At 39.0% G+C, this 17,230-nt stretch overlaps 1 protein-coding gene across 6 annotated transcripts in view; it reads left to right on the top strand.

The window, feature by feature from the left end:
- LOC118019947 (monocarboxylate transporter 9-like) overlaps window positions 1-17,230 on the top strand; it is a 51,761-nt gene that overhangs the window by 17,086 nt on the left and 17,445 nt on the right. For 2 of the 6 annotated variants that reach the window (XM_035019662.1, XM_035019669.1), the window contains exon 2: window positions 5,905-6,137. In XM_035019662.1, coding sequence (XP_034875553.1) covers window positions 5,942-6,137 — 196 coding nt within the window. In that variant the 5' untranslated portion in view covers window positions 5,905-5,941. Of the gene's footprint in view, window positions 1-4,432; window positions 6,138-17,230 lie in introns of those variants that run through there. The other 4 variants (XM_035019689.1, XM_035019679.1, XM_035019716.1 and 1 more) reach the window with 3 other exon arrangements.

The following is a 17,230-nucleotide window of genomic DNA, read 5'->3' as shown; positions in this document are numbered from 1 at the left end:
TGTAGATTTTCATAGACAGTCCCTTTCATTTTCCAAAGAAAGTAGCTTGGAATTTGCCCTCTGACAAAACAAATTCTAGCGTCTTTAAAAAGAGATATACTGTCCTTTATACTATGATAATCTGATTTTCTTGAGTAATAATATCTTGTTATGGTGAGTTTTATTTATGCTGTCCTCTCTCTGCACTCCAAACAAGGTTTATAATATGTAGAACATATTTAATGTTTAAACTAAAAATAAGAAGTACACTTAAATGATAAGTTAATGTTAATTTTGTGATGTTCCCTTAGATCGTAGTGTGACAAAGAATGGTCTTCTCAAAATGGCTTATAATTTTGAGTTTTATAAGGTGTCTTGTCATGCAAAGTCTGGGTCTGTGAACACTCTGATTTAAAAAGATTCTAAATTTTCAAAGAATGTACTAGAATATGCTACAATGTATTGTTTCCTAGAAGCATAATTTCATACAGTTAAATGAGTAAGAGCCCCAAACTTGGAATATACTCATGGAACACTAGTCCAAATAAAACAACACTCTCTGATGTTTACAGATCTTGTTATTTTTTAGGACAAAAAAATCCATCACTTAGATAATATAAGTGGGTTATTAATGCCAGCATATATCATGTAAAGTATGAAAAAAAATCCTATCTTGGGGTTGTAAGTATAGGCTTCCTGATACATGTTCTTCTTAAATTTCAACGGAGGGTGCTACCTTTCTACTCTTGTTTTCCTCCTTGAGCCCTCTAAGACCTGCCTTCTTTACTTTCCACCAAATGTAGCAGGCCTATCCTGATTCCACACCCAAGTTCATGTTGTTTTCTTGCCAGCGCCACGCTTTCCTGAATCTCTCCATTGTTCTTTAGGACCAACCTACTTTATAAGGCCTTCCACTCCCACTTTCATTTCCTTCTGACTCCCAAACGTTTAATAGCTGGCCACCTCTTTGGCACTCAAAGATCACATGCTATCTTACCTTCCTAACTGGGGTGTAAGCTCCTAGAGGGCAAAGGCCATGTCATATTTCTTCTGATTTACCTTGGTATCTAGTGCAATATAATTTAATTTGCAAGTGATCAAAAAACCTGTTGAATAAAGATCACTTTTATAATGCTGTATTTCTGTAGACGTTAGTATAAGTGTGCTTAGTGGAAATTTCAGTTAATTTGAAGTTTTTATTTAAAAAAAAATTCCAGAGGAGAGATTTTTATCACATTGAATCATAAGATATGAATAGGAAGGATAATAAAGAAATTTCAGAAAAAAGTTATGGCATATCTATATTTCCTATAATACGCGGCCATAGACTATATTCCTAAGCTTACCCTTTGGCCCAAATGGAAACAAGTGGGGTATAGAAAGTTAATATAATCCAACTTGAAATCACTGCATACTCAAATTTGTTTATTCTGTTCTAAGTAAAAGAAAAAACACCAGGTAACTTAACAAAATTAATTTATTGGGTTTGCTCATAGAGTGAAATGAAAAGCTGGAGAAGCCAATCTTGGGTATCCCCTAGGTAGTCAAAGTAGTAGGAACTGACAGAGGGTCTCTTCAATGTGCTACCTTTGCAATCAATAAACTTCAAATGTCCATTTTTTTTCCTTATGGCATTTCACCTAAGATTCAGAAACCTGGGAGAGAGGGTCTGCTGCCCTTGCTGGGGTCAGGTGCCATTCTATAGATCAAGATCAAGGAATCTTGATCAACAGTCCTACCAGCTGTCTACCCACAGAGAAGACCTAAGTCCCCCAAAGGAAATTGGGAGCCATTACAAAAGGGGGGAAAATAAAGATTAGTCTATTCGTGAAATCACCTTGCAGAATATATAATTCCTTAGGTGAGAAACACCTAAGGAATAGAGGAAACTATAGGAGAAATGTATTTGTTACCCTGACAGAAAACAAGAAATCATGAAATGGTATTTTTCAGCATGTTCTATAGAGATCACATGTATATCAAACCATGAGACAATTAAAGGTCAGAAGCTGTTGGCCAACTCTTTATAAAAACTTGTCTTTCTAGTCAGAGTTGATATACACGGGAGCTTTATATTTCAAAGGTTGTTCTCCCAAATATTTACGGTGAGAAGAATTCTCTGGCTCTTGTCCTTTGTGTTGAAATGTCACCCAAGGCAAGGCAAAGTAAAGCAAGGCCAAGGTATTTTGTGTATAAAGGCATTTCTGTCTACTTAAGTCTGTACACTGGGGCAAGGGAGATACTCCTCACCCGTTCACTCTTCCCACCCTCCAGAAAATACTAGCTTTCTTCATGATTCTGGTGCTTTGCCTATGTAATTGTGTACTTTTCCTGAAGTGCTGTAACTTTAAGATTTAAATGAAGGACAGTCTCTTATGCATTTGTTCTCATACAGCCCTTTAGTCTCTTTAGAGTTTTGGCTATTGTTATTATATAGTATCTAGTTTAGGGAATCAAGAGTATATTTTCTTTAAAAGGGATTTTGACCAAGAAAAATTGCAAAGTACCAAATTGTCATTAGAAGGACCAGAATTATGTTGTTTGCTTTTACTAGAAAGAGTTAATTTCTTTTTTTTTTTTTTTTTTTTTAAATTTTATTTATTTATTCATGAGAGACAGAGAGGCAGAGGGAGAAGCAGGCTCCCAAGGAGCAGGGAGCCCGATGCGGGACTCGATCCCAGGACCCTAGAAAGAGTTAATTTCTGATGAAGGGACATATCTGATTACTTCAAAGGATTTAGATATTTGGAAGTTTGCAGTATTCTGTCTGCTAACACAATCATTTGGTCTGAGAGGCTGGCTTTTGGACTCTACAGTCTTGTGCGCAAATTGTAACATCTTCCAGTTTTCAGTTATGAAATACTGAAAGTTAATTTATACAAAGGCCTGTGGTGGGTGGTGACATGATTTTTGCCTAGTGTTCTGAATGTCAAAGTGAAGAAATTCACTGAAGCCCAGATAAATTGATGGGTGTAACTATGACTCTCTTAAGGTAGCCAAATGCTCCACCATCTAATTAGGGACATGCATGAATGGATGAATGATATTTTCCACTGTCTTTAGCTATTATCTGATGAAACCACAGCCAAGGGAATGGCTTAGAAAAATCTGTGGTCAAAGAAGACTCTGTTGAAACTGTAAACCTGACATGGTGCAGAGACATAGGAGGTGTAGATTAAGTGGGAAGCCCTGTGGGGGCAGGGAGGTCGAGGCTTGGGCCTCCTAATCCATGCCATGTAAACTGTTTTAGAACTTTGAAAGAAGTAATATTTTCAAATTCTTTTAAAATATCATTTTGAGGGCGCCTGAGTGGCTCAGTCAGTTAAGCGTATGCCTTCGTTCGGCTCAGGTCATGATCCTGGACTCCTGGGATCGAGCCCCACATCAGGCTCCCTGCTCAACGGGGAGGCTGCTTCTCTCTCTGCTTGCTGCTCCCCACTGCTTGTGCTCTCTCTATCTCTCTCTTTCTGACAAATAAATAAATAATCTAAAAAAAAAAAGAAAATACAGATTTTATTACATTAAAAGTTTTATGGAGGAGATCATAAATATCTCCCTGTGCACCAGAAATGCATTTGATAAAACATAGTAAGCATCCTTTATAATAACACTCAAAGATAGAGAAATATAACTGTTTTCTTAATTTGTGAAATAAATTGATTTAAGCCCCAGAGGTAGCACCTTGGCATTTGGAAGTGTTCCCACTAAGTTAGGAACCAGACAGAGACACATACCCTTATTATTTAACATCATCCTGTATACCCTGTTCGAAGCAAAGGCAAAAGAAGGAAATCTGAAGTATAAAAATTCAAAATAAAAATGTAAAACTATCACTGTTTTTAGTTGATTGTGTAACTTTATTGTATTATATATTGTATATACCCAAGGGAATTGTCCAAAAATCTACTGCAAACAAGAGAATTTGGTAAGGTAGTGAGACACAAAATTAACATATAGACATCAATAACTTTTATACACACAAACAAAAGACAAAGAAATAACCCCAATTATAATATTAGCAAAAAGAATAGAATATTTAAAATAAAAAAATGTTAGGGAAAACTTTAAACATTAAGAACACAATAGGAGACTTGAACAAACACAAAGGCATACCATGTTCTTTGATAGAAAGACTCAACATCATAAAAGGATCAGTTTGCCTTAAATCAATTTACAAATTTACCTTAAACTTTAAACTAATGTGGTAATGGTGAGTGAATAGGCAGACTGATGGAGCAGAATGGAAAATCCAGAAATATACCCATATATACATACCCAAGAATTAGATAGGAATTACAAATGGCTTTTCATCTATGAAATGACATACTATATTCAGGGAATGCTGGAAAATGCAAGTTCAATCTATAACGAAATACTGTTTTACTGTTACCAAATTGGCAAAAATCCAAAAGTTTTATGACACACCACAAATTGCTGGGGATGACATAAGTTGGTTTACTCCCTTGAAGCCAATTTTGTAATTCTAGTTACAATTACAATGTACATACCTTTTGACTCAGCGATTCCTCTTTTGGGTTTTACCTAACATGTGCATATATGGAAAAAGATGTATGTATATGTAAGGTTATTCACTGCAGAGTTGTTTTCATTGTAAATCACAAGGAACTGGTTGAATTAAGAGAAAGCTCTGTACTGAAACACAAGGCAGCACAAAGAAGAGAATAAGGAAGGTCGCTATGTATCGATGGGAAAGATCTTCAGGATGTTTGTCAAGTGAAAAAAAGCAAGACATATACAGATACATATGTATATATCATGCTATTTTTGTGTAAAAAATAGAGGAAATCTATATTTGAGTTAGCAATGTTTGCATAAACAAACTCTAGAAGGATATAAAAGAAACAAGAAGCATTGGTTTCTTGTGGAGGATATGGGAGTTAGGTGGGAAATAGTTAGGTGTGGGCTACATACTTTTGGTCCCTCTTTTTCATTCTTGAACTAGATAATAATCTAGATAATAAACTAGATAACATGTGATAGCAATAGCCAAACATCTAAAGGGACTAAAAGGCTCTTGTAATGTTTTGCCTATTTGGTAAATAAATAAGTGTGCAGTCATATAGTGAGATACTTCATGCTTGTTAAGAAAAAAATGACTAAGGATGCTGTCTATGTACTGATAGGGAAAAATCCTGGGGATGTTACGGGCATGAGACAAGGTTTGGAATAGAATGTACAATGTGCTGCTTTTTGTCAAAAAAGAGGAAAATTCCTTGTATATTCATGAAGAAATTCTGGGAGGAGACTCGAGTTGGTGGATGTTGTGATGTGCTGCCAATTCCCCTCCAGACTCTCTTTGGGACTGAGAGATTCCTTGCCCTAGCTGCTCACAGTACTGTTGGCAGGGTGCCTTCAGCTGACAGCCCTACTGGAATGACTGCCTCATTTGAAGGGAGACCTATGGTCATGCCCACTCCCTGGACGGCCTGAATCTGGTGAATGATCAACATGGGGGTGTGATGGGCCAACTCTCCGTGCCTAAGTCAGAGCAACTCTTTAGAAGTTCCCTTCCTTGACACTGCATGGCAGCTTACCTTTTTCCTCTCCTGCCTGTTACCTTCCATAGGAATAAAACAGTTTCCAAAAACCTTCTTCTTACTAAGAGTCTGCTTCCTGGAGAAGCCAACATGTGACAAAAGACCAAACCTGGTGAATGGGGACAAAGTTTTCACTCTGTGCCTTTTTATAATTAAAAAAATTTTTTTGAACCATGTGGATGTATTCTTTACTCAAATCATCAGTGAAAATTTTAAAGTTGATATGTCAGTGATATTTTATGCTTTTCCATGTGTATTTTTAGAGAAGCTTTTTATGACTTAATTTAGGAGGAGATATTTTTAATCCAAAATACTGTGCCCTACTATACTCTAAATATGCTTTTCTTTCCTTTTTGTTTTTGCTTAGGACCTACAGAGGAACACCTCTTTGATCTGACCTTACGATGGAATTTAAAAAGTCACCTGATGGTGGATGGGGCTGGGTGATTGTGCTTGTCTCCTTTTTCACTCAGTTTTTGTGTTACGGATCTCCATTGGCTGTTGGAGTCTTGTACATAGAATGGCTGGACACCTTTGGTGAAGGGAAAGGAAAAACAGCCTGGGTCGGATCCCTTGCAAGTGGAGTTGGCTTGCTTGCAAGTAAGTGGATAAATTTATGCTTCTCCTCACTCCTTTATCATTTAATTAGTTTTGTTGCATCACTAACACTGTGCAAGGCATAGGAGGATTTTTTTTTAAGTATAACATATTTCCCTGCCTTCATTGAGATTGTAGTACCCTTTCACTATAATAAATCTATGTGAAAATACAGGGTTCCATAAGATCTTCATTCATCTCTTTATCCATTTATTTGCTGTTATGTGCCAGTCAGTGTACTAGATGCTTATAAAAAGATGGATAGTAAACACACTGTTCCTGCCCTTAAGGGACTCACAGTTTAGTGAGAGACACACATACTTCCATGAGTACGAATGACACATGAACATGATGGCATAGATCCAGGCATGTCCAGTGAATGCTGGTGACCAAAGGGCCACATGATGTCAGGCAGTCATAAACAGTTCCTGTATGATTCAAAATTACTCCTCTGCAATTTAGGTACATTGCAATCAAATTGTATGAACATCATTTGTGTCCCCTTCATAAGAGAAGTGTGACATGGCAAGGGGTAGTCCCATCTCACAATGGCGATTCTATTCAGAATTCTAATGCAGTGTTATGCATGACATAGATGTGATGTATTTTGTCTCCAAGAGAGATGTTCTTCATAAACATTTATATATGATGTAATAATGATTCCTATCATCTTTAGAACAGTAGAAGATTTTCATTTACCTTTAAAGGATGAAAATCATATGGCACTTCAGTTTCTGAAGTAATAGTTTGAACTCTGCAGCAGTATTTAATGATCACATAATTTACTTGGAACTATTTAAGCACAGGTATGCCAGGATGGTTTGGAGTCAGTTGCCCTGGAGTCTCTTCCTGTGTACTATGAAGTTGACATGGTTCATTGAGCAAATCACAATCTCTGTTCTATGGGAATATACAGAGAAAATAAGGACATTGAATGTGGTGATTTGTAAGGTACTTTTCAGCTCTGAAATGATTTCATGAAAACAAAATGCACTAGCCGTACCTTCATTTGAACATAGTGTCTTTCCTGATCACTAAAGGGGACTTCTTAAAACAAAACATAAACATTTGCTTCCAATTAATGTATTACCTTGTTAAATTAAAAGCAAGACTTGAAAAACAATGCTGGATCATCTGGTCATGCCAGATAAGATAACTAAACATAACTAACAAATGAAAATAATACTGTCATTATGAACTCAAGAGAAACAGGAAGAGTTTGCTCAAGATTTGTTTGAGAGAGTTTTTCAAAATGCAGGTTGTTTGCAAAGTACAAATGGATGATAACTGATATGTTAATATAGGGGTTTGCAGGTATTGATTTCTAGAAAATGATCTGGTATGAAGAGGACAGAATTTTTTAATGTTCTCCAATTGGTCACCATTTCTATTAGCAAATACTAAGTTACATTTTTTTATAAGATTTTATTTATTTATTTGACAGAGACACAGCGAGACAGGGAACACAAGCAGGGAGAGTGGGAGAGGGACTCGATCCCAGGACCCTGGGATCATGACCTGAGCCGAAGGCAGACGCTTAACGACTGAGCCACCCCGGCGCCTCACAAATACTAAGTTAAACAGAAATGTCATTACCTCATCTTCCAGCAAGGGTCAGGGATAATGGAAATGATATCTCAGTTAGCACATACTCAGAGAGCAAGTTTTTTCACTAACTCTGTCCAGGTAGGAGTTGAGGGTTCAGAGAAGCTGAGAGCTCCTTAGGGATGGGTGGGGCCCTGGTGGTCAGAACTCAGGCTGAGACTCTGAAACTGAACTGCAGCTCTGCACTTTCTCCAAGCTCCCTCTGCTTCAAGGGCCATGAGCGGCCCCCTTAACTTGTAGGCAGGACCAGCTATGTAATTTGCAGGCCCCACTGCAAAATAAAAATGCAAGGCCCTTTGTTAAAAATTAAGAATTTCAAGACAGCAACAGCAGAGCAGTAAATCAAGTGCATGACCCTTGTAAGAGCTGAGCTCTGTGCAGCCACAGTGGTCTTAAGGCCACGAAACCAGCCCTGCACGGAGGGGTTACAAAAATAGAGCATACCTCCAAAGGTCAGGGGAGAAAACAAGTACTGGGGGGACCGTTGAATTGAAGCCAAATGCTAGTTCAAGTCCTGGTACTAAGATTATTTAGCTGAGTTACCTTGTATAAGTCCCACTTAACTTCAGGCTCATCAGCTAGATGAGGAGGCACTTGGATCAGCTAATCATACCCTTTGAAGGTGAACATAGAATAAAGAGACCAAAGGGTTTAAGAATGAGGGAGTGGTAGGAAAAAAATGATGGCTGAAGAGCTACTGCTGATAGGTGTGTGTGTGTGCACAGGTGTGAGCACTTTAGTCTGTGTCTGCTGAACATGAAGAGCCTCCCTTGGCTCTTCAGAGCATAAATTAAAGGACAGGTCCTGGAAACCATGATAACGAAGTATTAGCAAGAGGTGTCTAGCAGTGTGTGAACCATATCAGCCCTTTGTTGACAACTTTGTTCTACAGAGAAATAAACAAATTAATACTACCTTGGAAATGGGAAAAGTATAGCTCGTGTTGGTAACCCAAATGGTTATCAGCAGCACCTCCTCCTGAACCAGGGAGGTAGCTAGAATCATCTATAGAAATGGTTAAGCATGTAAAGGCCACTATTCGACCCTCAGACATTCTAATTCAGTCAGTCTATAATGGGGCCCACATATGTGAATTTTTGTAAGCCCAAAAAGTGATTTTCAGTTGGGAACTACCACTGGCTTAAGCCCTCTTGACTTAGATTTCAACCTTGCACTTTTTGATAATTCTCCAATGTATGATTTGCTTTGACTTTGTAAAGGGAGCTACTGTAGGTTTCTGCTTGGTGGTAGCACTGCTCATGCTATGTAAAAGATGAAAAATAGTGTCCACTGACTCTGATTCTGGTGAAAAAAACACATAAATGGACATCTTTGTGTCTTTTTGATAAAATATAATATATACATATGTGTATATAGATTCATACACTTTTTGATAAAGATGGGCTTTATACATACATATATATGTGTGTGTGTGTGTATTTGCTCTCTTTTTTTTTAAAGATTTTATTTATTTATTTGACAGAGAGAGCACTAGCAGGGGGAGCAGGGGCAGAGGGAGAGGGAGAAGCAGACTCCCCGCCGAGCAGGGAGCCCGACACGGGGCTCGATCCCAGGACCCCGGGATCATGACCTGAGCCGAAGGCAGATGCTTAACCAGCTGAGCCACCCAGGTGCCCCTGTATTTGCTCTTAAATTCAGGAGTATGTATGAATTACTCAAGCTTGTCTAAAAAGACAATTGCCTACCGATCAGTGCAGTGGGGTGGGGATGGGGAGCGGTTCTGGGCGTCTTCATTTTAATTAACTCCCCAGATGATTATGATGCAGGCAGACCCTATTATATCTGAGAAACATGAGTTATTGTCTTTACCCAGTTTTGTCCAGAGAAAACATAGTAGGTGTCATCCTCAGTTCTGTGATCCAATGCCTGGAGTTTTATAACTGAGCAAGGCAGAGAAGAATAAGTACATTTGTCAAGCAACATCTATATTCTACCGTTCTTGTGCTTGTCCCTTACGTTCACTAACCGCCCCTTGTATGCCTGTCTCAATACCAGCCACTTTCACTTACTTGATCTTAATTGATCCTCACCACATTGCACTGAGGTAGGCATTATTGTCCTTAAATTTTAGTGCTCAAGATGCCCACATGAAGATGAAGCCCAAGATAAAGCACATTCTCTATGACGAATAGTGGCATCTGTTCAGCCTTTTTCTTCGTCTTTAAATTGGGGACAATAAAAGTACTACCTTATATGATTGTTGTGTAGAATAATTGAGATGGGGTTTGGTATATGGCAGGTGCTCAACATATATTAGCTATTAGAGGACAAGAATCAGCTGCAAATAAAATTACTTTTGCAAGCAGTTCCAACCAAACTGTGGAAGCTGCAAAAGAAAGGGACCCTTCAGAATGAGAGACAAAGATATTTCTGGGGCAATGGGCTGGAGGGAGAACTGGAACTTTGGGAAGATTGTGTCTGAACATCTCAAATTTAAAGGCCTACCCCTTTTCTCTGGCAAACCTAGACTTGGACGGTAGCTCACAGTAGCATATCCGAACAGTGCAAGACATGCACTTCTTTACACTCTTTATCATCTTTTTCATTCCTTCTCTTTGAAACTTGAATAATCGGGGAGAAAATACTTCTTCCTCTCATCTGAATTATTTGCTTGTCCAGATGATCCTTGGGATGAATAAAGCTGGGAATTTGGGTTATACATAGTAAATGAGCTCACCTCCATTACACACATCCATAGAGTCTCCTCCATGCTCAGGATTCCAAGACAGAAGACATCCCCTGTGCTGATAAGGGATTTTAGTTTCAGGGAAGAGAAAGAAAAAAGGCTTACTGACAATTTGAGGCTTCAAAAGTGCAAAAGCAAAGCAATGTCTGGAGTTTTATAGAGATGGGTTGTGAGGTGGGCCAGATGGGCGGATGGGCTGTGCATGGTGGGCCATCAGGGAGCAGGCCATCCACACGGAGTCCCTCCGTGCAAAGGCCTGCAGCGTGCACCTCGGGATGCATTCTGGTAGAGTAAATCTGGCTGCAGAAGGAGGCATTGCGTTGGGAGATGTGATGGTCAATGTCCACTTGGTTAGGCTATATTCCCGTTAGTCAAACACCAGTGTAGGTGTTGCTGTAAAGGTATTTTACTTTTTAATTTTTTAAATTAAAAAAATTTTTTTAAAGATTTTATTTATTTTTTTGACAGAGAGAGACACAGTGAGAGAGGGAACACAAGCAGGGGGAGGGGTAGAGGGAGAACAGGCTTCCCGCTGAGCAGGGAGCCCGACGCTCCAGGGGGCTCCATCCCAGGACCCCGGGATCATGACCTGAGCCAAAGGCAGACGCTTAACGACTGAGCCACCCAGGCGCCCCGCTGTAAAGGTATTTTATAGTTGTGCTCAAAGTCCGTCATCAATGGACTTTAAGTAAGGGAGATTATCCTAGATAATTTAGGTGAACTTGATTCACTCCATTTAAAAAGACTTAAGAGCAGAAATGAACTTTCCCAGAAGAAGAAATTCCATCTTTGGACTATAGCTTCAGCCTGTGCCAGAGAGTTTCAAGCTGCCCTTCCTGATGGCCTGCCCTATGGGTTTTGTACTTGCCTAGCTGGGTCTCGCAATTGCATAAGCCAGTTCCTTGCAATAAATCTCTTAACACATATCTTCTGGTTCTGTTTCTCTGGTTGAAACATGCCTGATATAGGAGGGATGGAACTGAACTCAAGGGCTGTTCGTGGCCCTGCATTGTTTTTGGATGAGCTAAAACACTTTTCGGTTAGATGTCATTCTTCAAATTCAAGAAGGGCGGGGCCATTTTTCAGACAACAGAGTTGCTGAAACAGCAGGGAGACCTTTTGTTCCCTATTTTTGTACTCAAAGCAGAGTCAACAGTCTCTCCCCTCCCTTTTCTCCTTAATTCCTCCAAAGGCCTGCAAACTGATAATGAGTCAATAAATCCGCCCTCAGGTTAATACGGTGAGTCACTACTGCCAGCTGGGCTTGCTAAATGAGTTGTGAGGGCTGGCAGAGTTGCTTTGGAGGCTCTCTGGATGATTTTACTCCCAAGCACTGTTAACTCCTTCCAGTAGGACTGAATTTCTGCCTCTTACAAGGATTCTGTCGCATTGGCCAGTTCCCAGGATGCTAGGCATTTCCAGGATTTGGTGAGAATAACTCCGGGTTTTGCTTCAGCTTTCCGTACTCTCTGTAGATCAGCAAGCCAACCAACCAGTAAGGCAGTCAGTACGCAAGAGATCAAGGGTAAGAGTGGGTTTGGCTCCTTAGTGCCTTTCTCTTCCTTTAGGGAGATGAACTTGAAATTCTGGTCTCAGCAGGAGGAAGGGGTGAGAAACCTATAAGAGTTTGCTGGGCTCCCTGCATTGTGGGTAGAGGGGTAAGACTCTCATGGCCCAGTCATCTGCTCTGTTAGGAAATGCTTGCTGTGCTGCAGGCATACAACCTGCTTACTGTTCTATTCTTTTTTTTTTTTTTTCTTCTCACTGCACTGTCAGCCTACTTACGGCTTCAGTGCAGTGGGCCTGGCCATCCTACCACTCTTGGGATCCTGAAACTTTTTAGGAGAAATAAGTGCATGGAAGTTGATTTGTTTCCCAAAAGGCATGATTTCTTTCTCAAAGCTATCTTATAATAATGATAAATTGGAAAACCACATTATGTTTCCATTTCCTCCATTTAGAATTTTCATCTCTTTTGTTGATATAATCATACTTTAGGGCCCAGTTCAAGGCTCAGTTGTTTTGGCCCATGGTGCCCTCCTTTTTCTGAAATCCCCAACACATGATTTGAGCTTTTCTTTTGGTGCCTCTTGTCCGTGACCTTGGATTTTAATTGAACTCTTGTGTGTTTATTTTGTCTTCTGGTTTGGCTCTTGGATTGTGTGTCATCCTCTCTGTGTCTTCTACCATGGTATGAGACACCAGTGCCATGCTGTCCAACAAAGCAACCCCCAGCCCCATGTGGCTCTTGAGCACTTGAAATGTGGCTAGTTCAAGTTGAGATGTGCTAGAAGTGTAACAAATTCATACTGGATTTCAAAGCCTTACTACAAAACAAAAGACTATAAAATGTCTCATTAATGATATTGAAATGTTGAAATGATAGTGTTTTAGATGTATTGAGTCAGATAAAATGTATTGCTAAAATTAATTTTACTTCTTTTTGTTTTTCTAATGTGCCTACTTAGGGAGTTTAGAATTCCATATGTGGCTCACACGTGTGACTCCTTGTATTTCTATTGTGCAGTGTTGCTCTAGGGGACAAGGGGTAAATAGTGAAGGAACGACAGTGGTCACATATTTAGGTTTTTGTTTGATGAATGCAGACCTAAGTATAATATTACCAACGTACTTTAAAATTTTAAGAAGTGTATTCTTCCTCCATGCTAATTTGAACAGCCAGCAAAAATTTAGCTCTCTTGTTTCTTCCTAAATCACCCTGAGGGATGAAGGAAACAATTTCATCACCTACTTGTAGATCTTTCTGACTCCTTATAACAACTCATTCTTGTCATTTTCTTAATTCACCCGTGATCATAACAAAACACTTTTTCAGTTAGAACTTTCATTTTCATTTCCCTTTTTATTCCCTTTATTGGCTGAAAATTACCTCAATCGGTCTGATTTGCGGATGGCTATTAACACATTATTTTATATTTTTTGTTTCATTTTGTACTTACGAGGTTGCAGTACTCAAAATCCCAACCTTATCTTCCTTACTTTCTTTGCTCCTTACTTTGGTTTGTAGGGCTATTCACTAATATACAGGTTCTTACATTTTTTTGAGTGAATGTGTTCCCATTGTGCCAAAACTGTGGCTGGGAGAATAGAATATCTTGTAAGAACCCTGAATACCGTACGCTGGGAAGGAGAGAGCTGTTCCCCTCTTGGTGCCCCACCCTGCCATCTACCGTCCTTAGACCATTCTGAGCCAGCTGCCTACTACTGAACATTTAGCCAAGGACTTTCAGCTCAACCAGCTCGTCAACTTTCATCTCCCAGACGGAATGTAGTAATAGTAATAATGGCTCCCAAACACCAACTGACAGACAATTTTAGTTTCAAGAAACATTTTCACTGAAGGCGAAATGAATATAAAGGCACTGATCCTCTGTGTGTGTGTATTAGGTTCCCACTATCTTCTTTCTATCTTACATTTTATTCTCAAATGATGTATCCTTCTCACTATTTCCTTATTAAAAGATTCCTTCTTCCTCCTAAATGAAATGGCAGCGATAATGGATGGTGATTACATTTAAAAAATGACTTGTTAAAATAAAAAGATGATGAAGCTTTCTTCTTCCTTTTTTCTAAAGTTTTACAGCTTTCCATAAGTGGAATCACTGGCTCATATTGAGTTAACTAACTTTTGTTCCAAAGGCCCCTTCTGCAAAGTACAAGACTTGAAACATTGTAAGAAATTTCCCCCAGAGAGTCATCCTTTCATTCAGTTTATCTCTTGAAACTAGTCCAGCACTGAGGAGTACTCTATGGTTTCTCATCTTGGGAAACTTGCCTGCTATTACCAAGAGCTAAGCATGTAAATGTGTCACGTCTTGCAGATGTGACTTAATGGTCAATTCCAGTTATACTTCACCCTGATTGTTATCGATGAATTATGGGGCTACTGTGGTTTAAATCTATGTAAATAGAATCTAGAAATACTCTAGTTTTAAGGATTAGAATAAAATAATTTGCTCTGAACTTTTAAACACCAAAATGACATGAATGTTACATTTTCATCTGCCATCGATTCATAGAACTACTTAAGCTATAAGATATTAACAAAAGTACATTGGTGTTCTTTACTAATATTTTGATTTTTAGGAAAAAATTAAGGTGTCAGTTGAAATACTTCCCAGTTGGGAAGAATGCTAAGCTGACTTTGGCCTTAGCCTTTTCATTGGTTGGCTATGGCTTCTTGGTCAAATTAAGGGATCTTTCTGAGTGCCAGTTTTATCATTTTAAAAATGAGGTGTTTGGACTCTTTCCAAGGCCTCTTTCAGCTCTAAAATTCTGTTTATATCTCTGACATCAAGATATTTTTCTAAGTAAACAGCAGATGGCAGTATGAAAGTAGAGAAATTTTAAAAAAGAGTTTCAGTTTACTGTTTTGTCAGTCAAAGAATTTTTGCTCATTTCTTTCCTGAGCTTAATTTTTTTCAAATAATCATGTATTTGACCAAAATGATTTATGAACTTATCACATAGTTGATAATAATTATGTACTTATTAGCATGTAATAGTTACAGTGTAATTGTACATGCTATGAAAATTATTACCCTTCATCCGCACCCCTAGTTTCCCATACTCTGCATCTCCTTGTGGAGTTATCATGTATTAAGGAGCATAGATTTAAAGTCCTACTTTGAGGATGGAACTTGAAACTTTTCAGGTATGCCAGTAATAATCATCTCTGTGTTTTAATTCCATTCGGCTTGTTAAATTTGTTGACACTGACTCTCAATGTCAATGTCAATGTTTGGTAAACAACACAGAAGGATCATGCTTTTATGATATCACACACCCATTTATGAAATTTGACCCTTAAAATCATTTCTATTTTTGAAGTGTCTAAGTATTTCTCATTGGGTATACAGACAGCTCAACTACGGATGATAAGTTTGGTCTTTCAAATGGATTTTCCTTTTAAAACACAGGCACAGATTATTCCCCTCTGTTTATCATACAAATATATCAGTCTCCTCTTCTGAACTGGCTCACATAGAAGGCCTGAAATGTCAGGGGCCAGTTCATGACCAGGGAGAAATGTGGGAGAGCTGTATGTGTTGAGAGCTATGTGGTATCTCAGTGGTCATATCCTGGTCTTAAGTAGGCACTTGAGAGATTCTCTGGTATTGGCAGGAATGCTGGACTTGGAGTGGCTGGATCCTGGCTCTATCACTTATAAACAGTGTAACTCATTTCTTTGTTTGAGGTTACTGAACGAAAGATACATACAGAAAAGTGTGCATATTCTGAGTACAGCTTGATGAACTTTTCACAAACCAAATTACAGCCATGTAATAATGTGAATATTCACATCAAGAAACAGAACATTGGTAGTACCCTAGAAGTGGGGCCATGCTCCTTTCTGATTATAACTCCCTACCCATTACCAAAGATAACCATTATCCTGACTTCTATCATAGATCAATTTTGCCTGTGTTTGTACTTTCTATAATTGCAATTATGCAACGTATTCTTTCTTGTGTTGAGTGTCTTTCATACCACATATGTTTATGAGATACTTCTGCATGTGTAGCTACAGATCATTCATTCTCGTTGCCATATAATAGTCCATTGTATGACTATACCAGAATTCACTTATGTTTTCTATTGCTGATGAACAATCTGGGTTTCTAGGCTACTATACATAGTTCTGCTGTGAACATTATATACTTTTAGTACAGGTATTTCTATTGAGTGTATACATAGAAGCAGAATTTCTGAGCTATACCATGTGTCATGTTCAGCTTTAGGAGACAAGGCCAGCAGTTTATGAGGGTTCTGATTGCTTCCTATCCTTGCTAACACTGTTGTCTATCTTTAGCCATCCTGGTGATTGCACTTTTTAAAAATTGGGAATAATAATTTGTACCTTGAAAGGTTGTTGTCAACTTAATTAAGATGTGTTTCTCTTTGCTTTCAAGTCCTGGGCTCTTTCTTCTGCCATGGGCTTGGACAACCTCTCTGAGCTTCAGTTTCCTTCCATGTAAATAGACTAATGGGCTGAATAATCCTTAATGTCCTTTCATTTCTGATAAGCTTAGCTCTGTCGTTGTAGGGGCTTTCTAGGTACACGGCTAGTGGGAAAGAATTTCACCATCACTTAAATCCCATTACTTATCCATAGTTATCCATGTTGCCCACTTATCCATAGCACAAATCCAGGCAGTGTCACTGTTACCTGTTACTCAACAGTGTACTTCTTCCCACAAATTCCAGGTTACACATAGAATGTAGGACAGTGGTACTGACGGTTTCATACCGGAACAGGTGGGGTGCTTCTCCATTTGGCCTCACCTGCCAGAATATTCTCTAGGAAATGAATAACCACCCCTCCATCCCTCTATATGGTCATATTGATGATCACCCTTGTGCTGGAAAGGAGCGCTGGGTAGGAAAAAATGCATGGAACATGCAGGAGGCAAAATCCTCAGCGTAGTATGATGGTTAAGATGCTGGGCTCAGGACTCAGACTGCCTGGGTTTTTACTTCTTCCTCTGTTACTACTCTGGCGGCGGCTGCCATTGTCATCACTGAAGACCTAGCATTGACTGTGAATTTCCTTGTGTCAGGCCTTGGAATCAGCTTGACTTCTGTGCTCTCATTTGTCTTCACGGCAACCCTATGAGGTGGTACTATTATTACAGTCGTCAGATGAGGAAACTGAGGCACAGAGAGATCAGAAAAGTTGCCTGAGATCAAATTGCCAGCAAGTAGTAGAGCTCCACTTTGAATAAGGTCAGACTCCAGAACGCCATTTCTTAACTAGGTGGCC

This window comes from Mirounga leonina, unplaced genomic scaffold, assembly GCF_011800145.1.
Source record: "Mirounga leonina isolate KUSES-001 unplaced genomic scaffold, KU_Mleo_1.0 Mir_109, whole genome shotgun sequence".
NCBI classification, from domain to species: Eukaryota; Metazoa; Chordata; class Mammalia; order Carnivora; family Phocidae; genus Mirounga; species Mirounga leonina.
This window is presented reverse-complemented; position numbering and strand designations above follow the sequence as displayed.